The 20,880-nt window shown below is 36.2% G+C and overlaps 1 protein-coding gene across 7 annotated transcripts in view; it reads right to left on the bottom strand.

The window, feature by feature from the left end:
• Positions 1 to 20,880, bottom strand: part of CACNA2D1 (calcium voltage-gated channel auxiliary subunit alpha2delta 1) — a 476,566-nt gene that overhangs the window by 132,675 nt on the left and 323,011 nt on the right. For all 7 annotated transcript variants that reach the window (XM_055300850.1, XM_055300848.1, XM_055300849.1 and 4 more), the window contains exon 7: positions 5,588 to 5,719. In XM_055300850.1, coding sequence (XP_055156825.1) covers positions 5,588 to 5,719 — 132 coding nt within the window. The remainder of the gene's footprint in view (positions 1 to 5,587; positions 5,720 to 20,880) is intronic.

Consider the following 20,880-nt stretch of genomic DNA (forward strand, 5'->3'; position numbering starts at 1 on the left):
GGAGCCCGACGCGGGACTCGATCCCGGGCCTCCAGGATCGCGTCCTGGGCCAAAGGCAGGCGCCAAACCGCTGCGCCACCCAGGGATCCCTTCTTTCTTTTTCAAGTACAACTAATGATCTAAAAAAGAGTAAATACTGCCTCCACTGGCATTTCCATGAGCCACTAATTCCTAATTATGATCCCAATTACAGCAGGAATTAAAACAATTGCAGGAGATGCTAACAGGTAAAGGAATAATGTGAACCTCTGTTCGTATGATGGGTAAGAATTCACAAAGCGGACAGCTCTGGAGTGCAGTTTAATAGCTTTAAAGTTCATTTATCCAAATCCATTAAGAGCTTCAAAAGCAAGCACTCCTACATTACACTGCCTTGTCGGCCAGCACGCTGCCTGGGGGACTTCGTGTCCCAGGAAACAAGGACTGTGGGCCCAGCAAAGGCTAAACCCTAAACACTGAAGTAGATAATGTTGTATGTTGGTGTCCGCACTGGAAATCATCTTCTCTCATCCCAAGTTACTGGGGAAGAAATGGGCTCACAGATGTAGCCCCACTTAGCCGAGGTACACACTACGCAGAGGGCAGTTGTCACAAGCATCACAACCATCCTCCGCCCAATATATTGGTCCCTTCCCTTATCACACAGCCTATGCCCCCCGTCTAAGTTGGAAGCTGAAAAAGGAGGAAGGGAGGGGGTGGAAGAGCCAAAGCAGAAGGAAGAGAAGAAAAAAGACCTACAGAATCCTTTTTCCAGTTTATATCTATCCACACCAACCAAAAGCAGGCAGTTCACTGAAGTCTGGTCCAAGGACGGATGTCAGAGGTCAAAAAGCCACTGACTACTGACCAAACTGCTTTTCAGAACCAGCTCTGCAGAGGTGTCTTCATACTATATCAGCTCTAGAAACTTCTAGTAGTTCCTCCATGTCATTTAAATAATGGGATAAATGGGGATCTCTGGGTGGCTTGGTGGTTGAACGTCTGCCTTCGACTCAGGGCATGATCCCGGAGTCCCGGGATCGAGTCCCACATTGGGCTCCCTGCAGGGAGCCTGCTTCTCCCTCTGCCTGTGTCTCTGCCTCTCTCTGGCATTCAAGAATAAATAAATAAAGTCTTTTAAAAAAATAGGACATTCACTTAAATTTGAATTTTCATAAAGGTAAGATATGTTTTTAGTGTATTTCCTCAATATTGTATACCTACATTAAAAAATTCATTGTTGTTTGTGTGACATTCTTACTTATCTGCGCAACTTTTATTTTACTCAGAAACCCTCTTGAGAAGTGCCTTAACCAAGGTCAGAGGCTAAAACCCTCCTCTTCCGACCACCTCAACCACGTGGTGTTAACTGGTGGATATTATTTATTAAAAATGTGGACAGAGTTGTAAACAGATGGCTATTTCAGTTTCCTGGTCAACTGACTGTAATCTCAATTATGTTCTTCAATTTCTCACATGAAGAGAAAGATGAATTTAGGCAAAATTATTCTGATAGTCACTCTGGTAAAAATGCCTACTGTTTTCTATTTCCAAAGTACTTTACAGTTTGTAATCTCATCGTTAACAACCTTTAGGGAATAAACAGAAGAGTTATTGTATTTTTTTCCAGATTTGATGATTAAGACTGAGACAATTTAGAAAATCCAACCAGTTTCTCATAGCTACTAGAAAGATCTAAGCCTGAGGTACAAATCTTATTATATAAAAATTCAATTAAGTAAAAGTAACATGTTTTATTTCCATTCATAGCAAGGTAATTAACAATATTAAAGACTATTTTTGACCTTTACTTTAACAGATGCTTATTAGACATGAGCCACCCTACATTATCCTGGCCTGTATGAAAATGGTAAGAGAAAAAAGTATGGCTTACTGAGACATTTTTAAAAATCACTTTACTTGAAAAAAAAAAAAAGGCTTTAAGCTTGAAAAAAGTGTTAAATGTGTTAAAAACATGTCAGCATCAACAGAAATATGGTGACTTACTTTTAAATTATAATATTGTCTTAAAATCTTTGAGAAAGAGACTTGGTTCTATTTTGTTATTAATATAAAAAGAACAGTCCTTAAAAAAAGAAAAAAGGAGAATCTTCGGCCATTTGTGACAACATGTATGAACATGGAGAACTTCACACTAAGTGAAATAAGCCAGATACATAAAGATAAATAATTCAGGACACCACTTACATGAGGAATCTAAAAGAGTAAAGTCATAAAAGTAGAGTAGTGGTGGGAAATGGGGAGGTATTAGAGGGTCACAGTTCCAGTTATCGAAGAAGAATAAATCCTAGAGATCTTCTGAACAACATAATGCCTATAGTTACAAATACCATATTATATGCTTAGAAATTTGCTAACCAGGGATCCCTGGGTGGCGCAGCGGTTTAGCGCCTGCCTTTGGCCCAGGGCGTGATCCTGGAGACCCGGGATCGAATCCCACGTCAGGCTCCCTGTGCATGGAGCCTGCTTCTCCCTCTGCCTGTGTCTCTGCCTCTGTCTCTCTCTCTCTATCATAAATAAATAAAAATTAAAAAAAAAAAGAAATTTGCTAACCCTCCTATCACAAAGAAATATAATAATAGATAAGATGGTGGTAAGAAACTTCTAAAGATGGATAGGTTTATAGTACTGATTATATAGTGATGGTATCAAAAGGTAGATTATCTCCAAACTCAAGTTGTACCTATCATGTATGGCCCTTGTATACCAAAAGGTTAGTAAAAACCAAAATGAAATAAAAAGACCTTAGGAAGAGATCACCAAAGTCTCAGTAAAGTCAAGTGTGTTTTGTAGCATACAAGACACCCATTTTAAATAACCTCCTCTAATAGGTAAATGAATTCCAGCCATCAGTCATTCAATGAACCAACTTGTCTGGCACACCTTTGCTCAAAAACTAAGTACTACAAGAAAGCCAAGGGTTGCTTCCATAGCTAATATTGGCGGGGGGGGGGGGGGGAATCACAAGGATTCAGCTAAATTAAACATTCAAATATCTTTTCAAATTAAAGAAGATGTGGTCTATATAAACAGTGGAATATTTCTCAGCCCTCAGAAAGGACGAATCCCCACCATTTGCTTCGATGTGGATGGAACTGGAGGGTATTATGCTCAGTGAAGTAAGTCAGTCGGAGAAGGACAATCATATGGTTTCACTCATACGGGGAATATTAAGAAATAGTGAAAGGGATTATAGGGGAAAGGAGGGGAACTGAGTGGGAAATATCAGAGAGGGAGACAAACCATGAGAGACTCCCTAACTCTGGGAAATGAATAAGGGGTAGTGGAAGGGGAGGTGGGCGGTGGGATGGGGTGACTGGGTGATGGGCACTGGGGGGGCACTTGACAGGATGAGCACTGGGTGTTATACTGTATGTTGGCAAATCGAACTTCAGTTAAAACAGATTAAAAAAATAAACATCTTTTCCAAGATAAAGTGGACAAATGTCAGCACACTTAAAAATATATGAAGAAAGTTAAGAAAAAAAAATTAAAGCCATTAAATCAAAGCCATTATCCTTGATTAGCATCCAAAATGAAAGAATATAGAAAATAATCAGTAAGGTTAAAAGTGAGCGCTGCTTGTAAAAAGAGCCATCTTTGAAAACTGCTCATAACTCAACCCATCTTTCCTTCCTCTCTTGACCTCATGTTCTCGCTCTTCTTTCTTATGCAGTCTTCCCTCCATTCCCCTATTTCTCAGAACCATTTTTTCCCCCTCAGCATCATCAATTTCCCTCTGGTACTGGCTCTTGGTTTTTCATTATTACACTAATTTTCTCTCATCTTTTCCACCTTTCCATCAATTACTCATATGTGGAATTTGTAAAGAGGCAATACATTTTAACAAACTTTACAATTATATAATGCTATAAGTTATTGATAAATGTATTCTTATAACGTGTGATTTACTGAATGGGTCATCATGTATCTAATTACTATGTTCCAAAATGATACTTAAAAATGTTTTGTAAGACCTGACATAACTTTAAGGATTATTATATGAGGTTTATTATGTTCATGAGTAGTGGTGCATTTTTTAATAGGACTTATATATTAAAATTTTCAATCTCCTCATACAGGACTTTTAATATATTAGTAAATAACTCAAGAATATTTGGAAGGGTTGTATTATACTGAACCGTATTTCTGTAAGTAGAAAATTCTACTCCTGTAGCAACCTATATGATAATATTACATAGATACTAACATTATTTTTTTAAATTTATTTATTTATTTATTTATGATAGTCACACACACACACACACACACACACACACACACACACACAGGCAGAGACATAGGCAGAGGGAGAAGCAGGCTCCATGCACCAGAAGCCTGACGTGGGATTCAATCCCGGGTCTCTAGGATTGCGCCCTGGGCCAAAGGCAGGCGCCAAACTGCTGCGCTACAGGGATCCCAGATACTAACATTATTTTATTAACTCATGATTGTTTTCAACAAAGAAAAATGAAGTAGGCCTTGACTAGCCCATTGAGTTTCTACAAAAAGAAATAACTGTCACTGATCTCACCATGTGGATTTGCATCCATGCGGAATGACTACCTAATCTAAGGGCCAATCAGGCTGATGATGCCTACATACTATTATTCATTTTGTCATACAAAGCTAGATATTAGCTTATTTCTATTTCACCCCATTTTCACTGTTTTGACTTTTTATTATGAATAATTCTATTTGTAGAAGATATTTAGAAAACTCAAGTCATAAGAAGAATTCTTCTATATATTGCAATTGTTCAAAGCCAAATTACCTAGCTTGTATCCCACAATACTCAAGCACAAGGATTTGCTACAGTTCATTATAAAAGATGAGGTTAAAAATATCGGCAGACGTTTCTTTTAGTCTTTTCAACAAGTTCTCAGGATCTATACCAGTCATAAAGTTTTGTTATTGATTTATTTCTCCTTAACCTCCTTTATAAGAATGAAGGATATTGCATAAGGGTTTATTCATTTTAATGTGTAAAATATATTGCTCTTCACTGAATATATATCATCACTAAAATGCCCTCAAAATTAATCCAACCTGATAATTATGGAAGCTCTATTTTCTCTGAAATTTTATTTTATTTCCTGTCATACTCATTTTAACAAATCCACATTCACTGATTAAAGCAAAGCATCAACACTTTTCTTAGAACACAGACTTGATATCTGGAGAAATATTTCAATTAGCTTCTAAAAGATTCTATTCCATTCTCCAGTGTGATTCAGCACTCTGTCCTTGTTGAGCAGATGGACCCTAATCTCAGAATTGTTTTAGGATTCATGAAATCCCCTGTTCCAGGTAACACAGACACCTGCTCACAGCATCACTATAGCCTGGCCTGATTCCAGATGCCAACAGTGCCGGCTGCTCCCGAGGTCTTTTAGTTTAAAGTGACTTGGGTACATAGAAAACCACGTAAGAAAGGATATTCTTTCCTTATCAAAGTAGTGTGATAGTTTTTTCTCACAATACAGGAGAAGCTAATGGATATTAGCTAATTATTAAAAAATAAAAGAAATATTAAGCCTGGTACTTACAATTTTATTTGATACTCACTGAGTCAGTGAGCACTTACCTGGATAATATCGGGCTAGGCCTGTGGCACTGCCAAACACCTGCCACAACAATGAAGGATCTTCCTCTCGATTTTTTTTGAAAACTTCATCTAAGGCACTTGTCCAGTTGAGTTCATTTAACACAATTGTTGCTATAGAAAAAAGAAAAATTCAAATTTATAATTACTAATTGAATCTGTCTTCATTTATTTGTAGAATATTATACTTTTTCATCACTTTAGCTCTAAAAGTACTCTAATCTGGTGGTTGTCAATAAGTTTAGACATGGAATTATTTCTCCAAACAAATTTTTATATGATGGAGGCCATATTGACATTTTGGGCTAGGTAAGTCTTTGTTATGGGAGCTATTTTGTGCATTGTAGAATGTTTAGCAGCATCTATCGCCTCTACCCACTAGATACCAGTACCAACCCCCCCAGCTGTGATAAGCAATATTTTTCCAAACATTGTCAGAATACAAACAAAACTGCTTCCTTTGAGAACCACTGTGATACATAAAACAGGCAATAGCAGCTCTCCCGGTGGAGAAGGGGCAGGAGGCATACTTCCCCTTGAAGCAGCTCCAAAGAAATCTACAGAACATCTGAGGACACTGTTGGATGGCCACACTTCTTTCAACTATTGACGAATCTCTGTAAACTACTAACATAATTTGGTCTGTTAATAGAATTGGGGGGAAAAAGTATGTATTTGTCATTTTACATAGTTTATTAACTGTGTTTACACAACAACAAATGCATACATTTTGACAGAGAAAAAATTTATTCAGAGGCTTGACAATACCAGTGTTAGAAATTAGAAGGAGCTGATGCTTTACTACTATCTTTACCAGCAATAGTTCTTTTTCTCTGGTTAGTTCAATTAAATATTAGAGAATGATGCTATTAAGGGCAAGGTCATTGATTTTGATTCTTACTTGTAACTACTGACTGAATTTGGAAAGGTATTAAAAACATATGCTGAGGATGCCTGGGTGGGTGGCTCAGCAGTTTAGCACCTGCCTTTGGCCCAGGGAGTGATCCTGGGGTCCCAGGATCGAGTCCCACATCGAGGTACCTGCATGGATCCTGCTTCTCCCTCTGCCTCTGTGTGTGTGTGTGTGTGTGTGTGTGTGTGTGTGTGTCTCATGAATAAATAAATAATATCTTTAAATAAATAAATAATATCTTTAAATAAATAAAAAAATAAATAAAAAAAAAATAAAGATTTTATTTATTTATTCATGAGAATACACAGAGAGGAGAGAGGGAAGCAGAGACACAGGCAGAGGGAGAAGCAGGCTCCATGCAGGGAGCCTGATGTGGGACTCGATCCTGGGACTCCAGGATCACACCCCAGGCTGCAGGCAGCGCTAAACCGCTGAGCCACCGGGGCTGCCCATAATGTGGAATTTAGCATATAATTTATAATTATGGGCCTCCATGATCATAGCATCTTATTTCTAACATATTAAACATTTAGTCAGCTTAGAATATTATTTTCCCTTTACATAAAAAGCTGTCATACATCATCTCACATCTCCACGCCCCCTTTATATGTAAAGTATGTACCATGCCCTGAGCAGATGAGGAGATTGGACCACTGTGCTCTTGAGAATGTATGGTCAAGCCTAAACAGTGGAAATGAGTTTGGGATAAGGACTTGGAGATACAGCTTAATTCCTACTCTTTTCAGGGACCACAGCAAGTATAGGAAGCACATGCAGTCACAGTTAAAATGCGCCTAATAGGGATCCCTGGGTGGCGCAGCGGTTTGGCGCCCGCCTTTGGCCCAGGGCGCGATCCTGGAGACCCAGGATCGAATCCCACATCGGGCTCCCGGTGCATGGAGCCTGCTTCTCCCTCTGCCTGTGTCTCTGCCTCTCTCTCTCTCTCTCTCTCTCTCTCTGTGACTATCATAAATAAATAAATAAATAAAAATTTAAAAAAATGCGCCTAATATTTTATAAAGGTAAAAGAAACTAGAGCTTCTATCAAGAAAGATGCCCAGCATATGTGTTTATATTTTAAAGTTGATTGTTTACCAAAAAAATGAAAGCAAGGGTATTGTGGAATTGTTCTGGGACGGGCATCCTAATGCATCTCTCATTATTGAGAACTAACAAGATTTCCATCTTTATGGATGTGATTACTTGCAGAAAGATGAGTTGTGGGTGTGAATATTCATGAGCTGGGTCAGATCCATAGTGCATCTGAGATACTAGTGAATTTATATTCAAAAGCATGATCCAATGAACATTAAGTGGCCCGTTATATAAAAATTTATATTCACATAGATAACCTGAACAAATACTCACTATTCATGAATATTTATAGTTATATACAAAACATCACAGAAAAGAGGAACATTGTACTTTTCTTTAAACATTCATGAATTTTACACTATTATTGTACTGAACAAATAATCATGTTTATTTATGATCTAGATATACTTCATTAATTGCCAATCTATTCCGGTTATCTCTTCAATTTCCGTCACTCTTTAATTCACATTAAGCAACAATTGATATCTAATTATTTTTAATAAAGTTTTATTTGTTTTCAAGGCTGCTAACTGTTTTCTCAGTTTTGTTTGGTAACAACTACTAAGTATCATGCTTTGATACACTGTGGAATATACTTTTAGGTACTTGGGGGAAAACGTCAAGCTTTGAAATATTCTTATTATTGTGATAGGTCTTAAAGTTTGCAGTTTATGTATCTGAAAATACCTTTTGAGATAAGACATTACTGAAGGAGATTTCAAAACGTTTTTCTCAAAATTTGTTCACCTGCAAATGAGCCAAGTACATGAAGATTCTGTATAATTGGCGTTTGAACTGATAAGTTTCATTCAAATGAAAGAAATGGTACTGTATACCTACCACATGTGTAAGGCTTAATCTTAGATTAAGGATATAGATGCTTCCATTTACCCTCGTATGTTTATACAGATTTCCTTAGTGTAATCATTATTCTATTGGTCATTAACTTAAATGTCCAAAGAAATGAAAATCAAAGAATTTGTCATGGGAGTGCAAAGTTAGTAAAGTCTGTAATCAGAAAACTCCAAAGAGACATTCATTCAACTATACTGTTCAAATTCCTTAAAACACCAAAAAACTACAAAGAAAAATAATTGCTCAACTATGATTTTTTTTCTCCAACAACACTGAACAAGTGAAAAATGTAAAGGAAAATATGTAAAGCATCAAAGCAAATCAAATCAAAAAGTATGAATGCTATTTTAAATCCTTCTTGGCTATTTGGTTATATTTTTCTGATCCACTCTATGTATTCCATTTGACTAATAAACATGCCTTATTTTGGTTTCCTAAAATGAACAGACTTTTATCTGCTTGTCCTTGTAAAATTAAATGGCTTCTCCAAAATCACTACGGTGTCTCATATCTCTCCATTTCTATGCTATTAGCATAACTCAAGATAAACAATACTGAAATAACCGGGTAATCGGCAGATGATAGAAGAGTGAAACTAATGCACAATATTAGCCATGCTAAAAAGTTTATGTCATTTCCTGAATTTATTTGCTTCCCCTGTGACTTCCATTATAATTACCTACACATTTTTTTTCTCTCTCTCTTATTTAAATTCCTAAGTAGGCTTTATTAGGAAGATGTTTTTAAGTAATTCTTCTGGCTACAAGTAGGTAGAAAGCCTGGTATATTAGAAAAGGTAAGTTACCAATAGTTTTTTTGTTTTTTTGTTTTTTTTTTTTGGTTTTGTTTACCAAGTGTTTATGTGGTTATGCTAGTGCCTTCCTGTCCTCAACCAGTATTTTTAGTCTCTTCTATTTCCCTAATACCATGGTACTGAAAAGATATAAAACATAATCTATGTTGATGAAAAAAATAAAAGGAGCCCAAATACCTCCGAAAATTACCTTCAACAAACATCACTGTTTAATATGAATATGAAAATGTATTGTTCTGTTTGTTCTTATAAAGACTTGACACTCAAAAAGTAATTGTGGCATTCCAACTCACTAAAATTAAACAGACTTTGTTTCCATTTGTCATTGTATATTACAAAGAATGCTGAAAGCAATTAGTTTTATGGAAGTCACAATCTTTACTTGAATGTCTACAGAAAGAAATCAAAATTCAAAGAATTTTATTTAATAGCAGAATAATGATATAAATTGGTAGCAAAAAGATGTTTCATATAGGAACTTCAGAATAAATTATTTAAAAAAACTTGGAATCTTGGAATATTTCTTGGCCACATAACTTCATCCTTTTATTTAGACAGATATACTTAGGAACACAGATAATAACTCTTCTATAGATTCTTTAGCAATATTTAAAATTATATTGCATTTCTTATTTTCTCTTTTTTTAAAGATTTTATTTATTTATTCATGAGAGACAGAGAAGAGAGAGAGAGAGAGGCATAGACACAGGCAGAGGGAGAAGCAGGCTCCATGCAGGGAGCCCGACGTGGGACTCGATCCCAGGTCTCCAGGATCACACCCTGGACCAAAGGCAGCGCTAAACCCTTGAGCCACGCGGGATGCCCCCACATTTCTTATTTTCAATTATACACTGTATTATGTTATTTAACCTACATTATATTCACTCATGGCCTTTTACTCACTGCTCCCCCCCAACTAATACTGTTTTGCATTCACACAACTCTTTAATTTCTTGCTTGAACAGATCTTAGAAGTACATGAGTGGTTTACTTTTTTTTTTTCCCTGTGAAGACTAATTGGTCAATGATGATCTAGCCTTGAACCTAGTGCCAATTACTACCGAATTTAGAATTAAGTGTCTTATGGCTGCATGAAGAGTAAAGTTAGTCTTCATTTTATATCCACTTTTAAGAAATGGAGATTTTTAGCTTTGTTAAATTGTTGTGTTCTGCAAAACAAAACAAAACAAGACAAAACAAAAAGTCTTTTATAAATGTGCAAGGCTAAGCCTGTTAGAAGCAGTGAATGCTGGAGAAGTCAGCCTTGACTTGGGGGCCTCTATTCTGAATAGTATGGAAGGATTTCACTGTTAATTGATTCAAAATGCCAAGCATAGGTCTCTATTCTTCTTATACTTTTCAAAAACGTGGCCTTGGTATTCAGCAATTCTCTTTCAGAATATTCTATTGTTCAATCTAGCTTCTCAAGGGAACAAAGAAAAATCTAATTTGAAACAGCACAAAAAGAGTACCTTACATTTCCTGCTAATTCTTCTAAGATACATGACTTAAATCTACATCTTATTTATGACATGGATTACAGAATCATTGACAAGTTCTGAATCCTATTTTCCTCCACAAATTTCAACCCATAAAGTATCACACTGTCGCTCCCTTTTAAATTTGAATATATTTTCTTGACTTAGACATGGTTCAGGGCCTCACTGTACCTTGAAAGCACCATATGACTATTTGAAAAACCTTAAGATTAATTACAATGCCCATAAACGTCAACTACATCTTTCAAACAAAGCAGATAGAAGCTAGCAAGATAAAGAAAAAAAAACATAGTAGGATTTATTCAAAATATAAAATAACCTTGATAAGTCTGTATCAAAAATGTCTTTTACAAAACACAAGGTATTTGACACGTCTTTGATAAGGCCTGTAAATGTTAAAGCTATGAAACAAAATAGATACTAAAATTATTTTTGTTTCACAATGCTAAACACGTTACAGTTAAATAAGTAAAATAAGAGAACCGAACAAAATGTTTACTACGCTCCTTCCATTTAACTAATAATACTGCTCTATTATAGCCTTGCATTTAGATAACACTGGCATGTAGTACTTAAACTACTGCCACTGATAAAGTCAGTAATACCTCGTAAGCACACACTGTGTGACGGTAGTTGTGGTAACCACTTTCTATGCATTATGTCATTTAACTTTTAGAATGACACTTTGAGTGAGATACTAATATTATCTCCTTTTTTAAATGGCAAAAATAAAACATAGAAAAGTTATTCAAATTGACAGAAAAAAACAGTGAGAAATGTTAGCAATATAGCACTCAAATAATTATGTCAGATTCTAAAATGTGTACTGTTCATGAGCAACTGATTTCTAAGCTTTCATTATATGTGTAGCTCTGGTTACCTAGAATTTTAAAAGTGAAAAAAAAATAACTATGCCTTTGTAGCACACTGTTTCTCATTTGACAGTGATATTTCTCCCAGAGGAATATGCACCACAGCCTCGAGACATTTTGATTGTCATGATGCATGAGAGATTGCTAGCACCTAGTGGAGAGAGGCCAGGGATGCCCTGAGCATCCTAGGGTGCACGAGATGACCCCCACCACAAAGAATTACCCAGCTCAAAATGTCAACAATGCCAGCTTTAGAAATCTTGCTTAAGAAAAACTATAAACACAGGACATCCAATATACTTTTTAAAAAGCCGACACAATGAACAGTGTCAACAAAAAGTCAAAACAAAATTTCTTCTTCACAGTGAAAGTCAATATAATTTAAAAATAGTATTTCATGATACTAATGCTTTGGGGGAACATTTTCATATCCTTTGGGTGGGGCAGATTTTCATGTTAGTCTCAGAAATTCTAACACACTCTTCTCATACCTAAGTAAGGACTTCAAAGCTATTTCTTAGTGCCATTAAATTTCATCATTTCTTACCCCCTGTTTTTGGACATTCACAGAATATTACAGTTTTGCTTTATTTTTCTTTTAATGAGTCAACACTTACTATGTGATTCTAAACTAAACTGATTTTACCTTTACCGCAAATGTTCATTTTATCCTATAGTACATAAGGTAGTTATTAAAAGTTATATTTGACAGATGAGCTGTACCAGATGTCACTAATTTTATTCATCAACTTCATCTCTATAAAGGAAAAATGTTAATAAGAAGAAGCCCACTGATCCAATTAAGTACACACACAAAAAGAATCCACTTTAAGGACTAGACAGTGTGCATAAATATTAAAATGAATGAATCTTTTCAGTGGATTTGGCTAATGGAATCTCATCTAATCCCAGTGTAAATGAAAGATTAATAAGGTACAGGCAGACTGGAAGACCAAATCTCATCTCTCTAATCACGTCTCAGGCACCAGAATCCACCACCTCCCACTGCGGACTGGTGAACAGAAGGCTCCAAGGCACACGTGGGCCCTGATGAGGAGATAAGCCTTATTCCTACAGTGAATTTGGTACTAATATTAAAAGGCCCTTGTCCTTGTGAGTTCCCTGACCCCCGTATTACTGAGCTTTCTGGCCTTGCTCCCTCTCTTTAGCTTCCCATAGATTGAGCACCTGGCTAACGCCCAGAACCCAGCTGTTCTGCTTTAATGAAATCTGCAAATTGTGGCGTGCACAGAAAAGCCCAGAAGAAATCCACTTTGTCATTACAGAAAATAAGAATAATGCCAGGGAAATGGAAAACATGAGGATCTAATGTCATGTTTATTAATTGAAGGATTTGAATGTCACTTTCAATAAAATGGTAATTACTTGTAAGATTTTTCTTGGAGGCATGTAGGGATTCTGCTTAAGATCCTAAGTATGGGAAGCAAGGTAAAACCTTTGTTTTATCTTTCAAGCATTCTAAGCTTTTCTGTTTCTAATAGAGTTAAGACCAAATAAATGATTAGTAACTTTGGTAGCCAAGAGCCTGTATCACTGGCTCTTGCTACTTTAATCATTCAACCCCTTGTGCTTCTGCTGTTTTCATCTAAATAAAATAAATAAACACAAATACAGTAAGAATCCTAGATGATCTGCAGGATTAGTATAAATGTCCAAAAAGTTTATGAATAAAAGGCAATCTGTAAACAAGAGCTATGATGACAATCCTTTCCTTAGCTGTTTACAATCTTGTATGGTGTGTATCTCTTTTGGCTGTTTTACACAGAAGCAAGCTTCCTTCTACAGCTCAGCATATTATTTTAGTCTTGTCAGTTATTTCACTTTAACAGGAACATTCCTTTTACATGCAGCAATTAGACTGTAATTCTATTTATTTTGTAATGAGCTACATTCCTTCTGTCTGCTTTACTTAGAAGCTCTCACATGATGAGGTGCTCTTCACTGGAATCATGCAGTTGAAATATAATTTTAAATTTGAAAACACTGTATTAATTTGTAAATATAAACCAGGAACTTTAGTGTCATTACCTGATGAAGATGATCCAATTGCTCCCATTGATACTACCTCACCCAAGTCATTTTTACCATCAATTTGATGGTTTGTAATGAAAATTGTTTTAAAAAGTTAAATATCTCCTTTCTATATATTAGTGATATATTTCAGCAAACACAGAACATGCTAAATTTTGAACAAATGAAAATACCTAAAAATGCTCTAAACATCTTTTATTTAAACTTTTAAAAAAGAAATATAAAATAGGGGAATTTTACAGAGAAATAAACTCTGAGACCATTCAAATGGAGTTGGGAGCCATATGAGAATGAATATTCAATTAAGACCAAATTTAAAAAACCTTAAATCGAGGGTTTTTTTTAAACATATATAATATTTTCCTGGTGGTACCCTTTCCTCTGAATACTTGGCATTTATGAATTGAGTATGCGGATGTATATAGTGCAAGCAAAGACTACTCTCACTGACTGCCTTCCCACTCATAGACCTCATGGCTTGATGCCAGAAGAAAAGACCTGACCTTGGGAAAAATGTTTCAATCTCCCTCACAGCTCATTTTCCTCCCCTGAACAATGGATCTTATAAGGGCATCTGCCTCACAGAGCCGTGCTGAAGATTACATGGACTTAGAAAACTGTCACTCAGTAACTGCACAATACATACCACCAGCCCTTATCATTATCATCTTATTTACCTTTTAATATCCAACATACAAACGATTTTCTAAAAACGTATCTTGAAAGGGGTGCCTAGGTGGCTCAGTCTTAATTTTGGCTCAGGTCATGAGATCGAGCCCCATGTCAGGCTCGCTCTCTGCAGGGAGTTTGAGATTCTCTCTCTCTCTCCCCCTCCCCTCTCTCCAACTATGCTCTCTCCTTTCTTTCTCTTTCTCTCAAATAGACAAATCTTAAAAAAAAATACAATACTAACACTAAAAATATCTTGATGGAACAATTCTGATCGAGCTCCCTAAATGCTAGGATGAGGAATTAAGACCCTGTATCCTCCTCTTGCCTCAGGAACATTTTCTCTCCCCTTGGCCCCAAATTAATGGCCAATGGCACTACTTCACTTGACATTACATGAAGAAAACAGTGTGTTAACTCTTCTAAAATCATTGACATCTAAGAGAATGCAAATTGAAAGAAAAAAAGACTAATGATATCACTAGTGTTCCATGTAATTTGAGGGAGAAGATAATTTTTACAATGGGATACTTCCCATGCTCCTGAAATCAAACCACTTGGGTGAATGCAGCCCTGAATGTAGCACAGACAACAATAAAATTCTGGTAGAGGAAATGACATAAGATCTAATATATGTACCAGAAGCAACACATGCACACATGCACATGGAGTAATGAACACCCAGTTCTGGTAGAGCTGAGAGGAAACTCGGATGAGAATTACAGAGCAAATTAGACATGGGAAATCCGTTGCCTTTGCTCTGAGACTGCCTAACTGCATAGAGAATTTAGTGTCTATGTGTCAAACTGGGCTGCTGAATTCACTAGGAAGGATCAAAAAGTATTGGAGCAGACTAACAAGATATGGTTGAAGAAGAAGGATAACAAGGCTCCTGGGGAATAGGGTGATGCTGTCAGTGAGGCACACACTGCCCAGTACAGAGGGTTGTATCAGCCAGTCTTAGAACAGAGTTGCATGGTGATTTTAAGGGGGAAGGATTAGATGCCCTGAAACACAGTATGTAGTAGCTGGCTATAATCAAGAAGACCAATCACTTGGTTTTAACACCACGCACGGCTTCACAGTGAAAACAAACAAATCTAAGAAATTGAACTAGATTGTTACAGACTTGTGAATAAACTCTAACATCATTTCTAAGACATGAGGTTAACGTCCTTACATCTCTGGTTGCACATGAATAGAGATCGTCCCTGTGCATAGAGCATACATACCTGCAGAACACTTAGTACATACTTTGTTATTTATACAAATAGACATCTGTAAAAATACATCAACTGTCAGCTTTCATAATGCTTACAACACACTGAGCATGATTTATTCAGATTTTCATATACTTGTTACAGTTATTGACACATGAAATTTATATTTATTAGTCCTGGCTACTGTGTTCCTCAGCAAATAATTTAATAAAAAATAATTAATTATTTATCTATCTTCATAAATCACATGTTTAATAATAAATTAATAAATCATAGCTTAATATCTCACAAAAGCTTAAATTTTTCAAGTAAAACTAGGCAAGAAACTCAGGTTATTTTGGCATAGTTTTAAAATATAAACAATTCAAAACCTGATCAAAACAAATCATTTGCACAAACTATTTCTATCTGTTAAATGTAACAGAAGATGGTAAAAGAGCAGGACATGTGGGTGCTAGTACCTACATATTTATCTTCTCTTACTCTAGGGCCACATTTAGGTTTTTAGCAATAACCTTCAAATAGTCTCCCTATTTCCAATTTCAGCTCACTGTCACCCATTCTTCCTACTGATGCCACAGTATTCTTCTCGGCAAGTACCCTCCCTAATCAAAAGTCTTCAGTTATTCTCCATAAAAGTTGGTCCCACCAATCTCCCGTTTTGGTCTTCCGTTGCTTTTTGTGTGCCATAAACCCAATCTGTGATGAGACTTGTGTCTTACTCAGAGGAAACACCTCCCATGGCACTTCACATACTGTCTTGTCTCTCTGGACTTGGGTCTACCATGCTCGTTTGTCAACCTTCTCCCTTTTTTTCTAGCACAGTTGGCCATCAACTTCTCTGTAGGGTCTTCTGTGATTTTTCCTACCCCATCTGCAGATTTAGCAGACTATAAACATTTCCACTCTCTTATAGCTTTTCCTGTAGACCTCCATCATATGCTTCCCATATTTCACTATCTTTGTTTATTTGCATGTTTCCTATCAGTTACTAGGGTAGACATTATGTTATTTATGTTTCCTCCAATACCTAGGATATAGTGGAAGAAGTAACAGGATGAGACCATTCTGTATTTAATACACAGTTATATATCACTTGGCGAACTATATATATGTATAGGGTTCTAGTTTTTCAGGTGGAATATGAAGAAAACAGTACCTAGGATAGATAGGGCTGTCAGCAAAATGAAAATAATGCTATATTTAATGCATAATAGGCATTCAAGAAACAGTAGTGACTAACATAGTGAAGTACTCAAAAATAGTTGTAAGTAAATGGAAGATTAAATGAATATATTAATTTTATTCTCATGTGTTAGGTCACCTTTTTAAATTAGAAGTAATTTTCAGTAAATACCAAAACATTTTTAGTTTAACCTTCATTGTGCTACATTCTAAGCAGGTACAGATGATCCAAGAATTCCTTCTCCCTTCAATCCAAAGTGATAGGTGAGTGCTATCACCAACTGAACTGGAGGAATCAAATAATTCTGCTCATTGCTTTGGCTTGACTTCAAGTTCTGTAATAGATCAACCCCTTTTAACACACAAGTTTTGAAGAGTCTGGTATATGCCCCATAGCCTAGTTTTTAGGAAGCCCTTTAAGTCAACCAATTTTATCTAAGAAGCTTCCTATTATGTATTTCCCAATTTGTGTGCTTCATTTTATAATCACCTAATTTCTATCCCACACTCATCTAACAAATATTTACTGAGTTCCTCCTCTGTATGAAGCACTGATCTAAGTTCTTGAGCAGGAGCTGGCAATTTTCTTTTTCTTAAAGGACCAGATAGGAAATATTTTTAGGTCTATGACCAACATGGTCTCTGTCACAATGACTCACATTGGAATGGTAGAAAAAAGCTGCCAGAGGCAACACATTAACAAATGGATGTGACTGTGTCTCAATAAAACTTTATTTACATGACTAAAATTTTTTACAAAGACAAATAAGTCTTGGTGGAGACAGGGACGAAAAGGAACAGTTGTACACTACTGATAAGAATGTAAATTGGTACAGCCATTATAGAAAATAGTTGGAGATTCTTCAAAAACTTTTAAATAGAAATACCCTATGATCTAATAATTCCACTTTTGGATATTTACCTAAAAAAAAGTAACACTAATCCAAAAAGATATATGCACTCCTATGTTTATTGCAGCATTATTTACAATAGCCAATATAAGGATAGAACCTAAGTGTCCATCAACAGAGAAATGGATAAGGAAGATGTGGTACACACACGCACGCACACCCATGTATTATATATGTACATATATTTTTATATGCATGTGTGCATATTTATGTATGTACACACACATATAGTAATGTATATAATGGAGTATTACACAGCCATAAAAAGGATGAGATCTTACCATCGGAGACAACATCAATGGACCTAGAGAGTATTATGCTAAATAAGTCAGACTGAGAAACACAAGTATCTTATTATTTCATTCATAAATGGTATCTAAAAATAAAACAAATGAATAAACAAGCAAAAAGCAGAATCAGACTTTATATATATATATATAGTTGCCAGAGGGGATTAGGAAAAATGGGTGAAGAAGAGTGGAAGATGTAGACTTCCAGTTATGGAATGAATAAGTCACAGAAATAAAAAAGAAAAGAAAGAAAAAAGAGAAAACCCACAGTGTAATAAATACAGTCTATGATATTATAACAGTGTAGTGATCTACAGGGATGGAGGGTAACTACACTTGTGGTGAACATTACAATGTACAAACCTGTCCAATCACTATGTTGTACACCTGAAACTAATGTAACACTATGTGTCAACTATACTCAAAACTAGATAAATAAATAAAACTTTATTTACAAAAGTAAATGGTGTGGGTCTGTGGGCCAGAGTTAGCAGGGTCACAGGGTCACTCCAACAGTCAGGCCTTCTAACATTCTAGTGGAAGTAACACACAATAAACACCTAAATAATAACCTATCAGAGTTGTTTGGTGCTCCTTAAATAATTAAAACTGGTACGTCATGGAGATTGACGAGGTGGCTACTTTAGACTGGGCTGTCCGGAATATTCTCTCGGAAGAAATACTTAAAGCTGAGATGTGAAAGGCAAAGACACTCACCATGGAAAGATGGGTCTAAAGCACTCCATGAGGATAAGAGACACCAATGATACTGACAAATAGCAAATTCACAGAGAGCAAAAGAATGGCTTTATGATATAGAATGATTTTTCAAAGATAAAAAGTCACAGCTTTCCTGCAACACCGAAATACCCAAACAGATACATGTGGCACAAAGGAATATATGACAGATTAGAACTGGTTTGGGCACTTTTACAGTAATAAATGAAATCCTAGAGAGGTGAAGGTCTAAATTTTGGCACTGTATTCAATCATTCAAAAAATATTTTTTAATAATCCTTGACTAGGCTCTTGGAATTAAAATCAAATAAATTGTGAAAATTCTTCTCAAGTTGCTCTAAATCTAATAGAGAAGACAGAGAGATAAATCAAAGCAGCTTACATCAAATTGTGCTTTTCTATCACAGACTCTAGTAACAGTAAACCTGCCTATGAAGCTAAGCAAATGTTTTTAGAGTCAGAGAAAGGTGTGGTGGTCACTCTCGAGTTCCTGGAGGAGGTGACAAAACAGTTTTAAAGATGAAGGGAGATGTCATGAGAGGGCTAGGTGGCTGATTCAGTGATCACTCTCACCCTGTACAGGGCACAGTGCTTTGCTTTTTTTTTTTTTTTTCCCCTTTGTTTGCATGATGCTTTGTTTTGTTTTGTTTTTATTTTGTTTTGTTTTGTTTTTTTTGTTTTGTTTTGTTTTGTTTTTAAAGACACATTCCAGAAGCTGGATGTTATTCAAAATGGTTGAGTGAAAGGAGGATGTGGGATAACAGTGGCCTATTAGAAATAGAGACACACAAGTGCTATGATGATCCAACAGTGCTAAACACAAAATACCTTTATTTTAGGCATTACAGAGACATAGAAGGGGATGTGCAAAATAAACATACTTGCCCTTGAGACTTTCCTCAGAAGTCATTATGAAATAAGACTGAATGTAGATTAAAAGCAAGACAGATGTGAATGGGGAACACAAGATAGAAAACTAGTACGGTTAGATGAGTGAGGAATAGCAATGGTCTGAACTTAAAAAAAAAAAAAAAAAGGTGGTTCAGTTTCAGCCATGAGACTGAAAAGATGAAGAGAGGGGACTCCACGGAGCTTAGTTGGTTGAGAGTCAAACTTGATTTCAGTTCTGGTCATGATCTCAGGGTAGTGAGATTGAGCCCCGTGTCAGGTTCCACACTCATTGGGGAGTCTGCTTGAGATTCTCTCCTTCTCCCTCTTACTCTGCCTCTGCCCCTCCCCACTGCTCTCTCTATCAAATAAATACATCTTTAAAGAAGAAGAGGAGGAGGAAAAACAATCTGCAGATTGTAGTGACAGACAATAGAAAAAGGGAAAAAAAAGAACTGGTTTTCTGGCTTGGGCCTGAATAGTACTATTAACAAAGACATGAGCATTGGAGCATGGGGGATATTTGGGACAAAAACGGTGAATTCAATTTTAAGCATAATGACCGTGCTTGTGAAATACCCATTAAAAAGGGTTATTCAAGAGACAATTAGAGAACTGAAAATGTGGCTTAGCTATGAAAGGTACATGGAAAATCAGGTCAAGGAGTCACTGTTTCAGTAACAGTTGAAAGTATTGCTTTGAATGAAGTTAATTATTGACACCAATAAGCTCTACAGACCCTTACCTACCAAAGAAGCTTTACTTACCAAAGAGAGATTGCCAAAAGGAAACAGTGCGGGTCTCTCATAAACAAAACATCTTTCCCTATAAAAAGTAATCAGTGGGCAGGATGCTTCATGTATCTAAAGTTTTCATTTAACAGAAAAAACCTAATGTGCCTTTCAAATCTGATTTTCACATCTGCATTAAAATCAATGCACTGAATACCAATTCCGTGTCTCTCTGTATGCCTCACAGTCCATTGAGAGAGAGTATAAAGATACTGAAGCCAATAAAAACCCATCATCTTCTAATGTATTTTTTTAATTTTGCTTTTTAAAATAGTTATTGACTTAAACCGAGTAACCAGGGACACAATGCCTGCACCTCCTGTATGTAGAACACTTTAATGTTTCTGTGCCCTTCGAGAAGAAGCAATTTCCCTTCTGCCTCCCTTAGAATGATGAGGTAATCTATTGTGCCTTTACACTTACAGAGCCTCAGGAGGCCGAGGCTCGATGATTACATGGGCTTCTAAGACCATAAAGTTCTAC

This window comes from Nyctereutes procyonoides, unplaced genomic scaffold, assembly GCF_905146905.1.
Source record: "Nyctereutes procyonoides isolate TBG_1078 unplaced genomic scaffold, NYPRO_anot_genome, whole genome shotgun sequence".
Taxonomy (NCBI): Eukaryota; Metazoa; Chordata; class Mammalia; order Carnivora; family Canidae; genus Nyctereutes; species Nyctereutes procyonoides.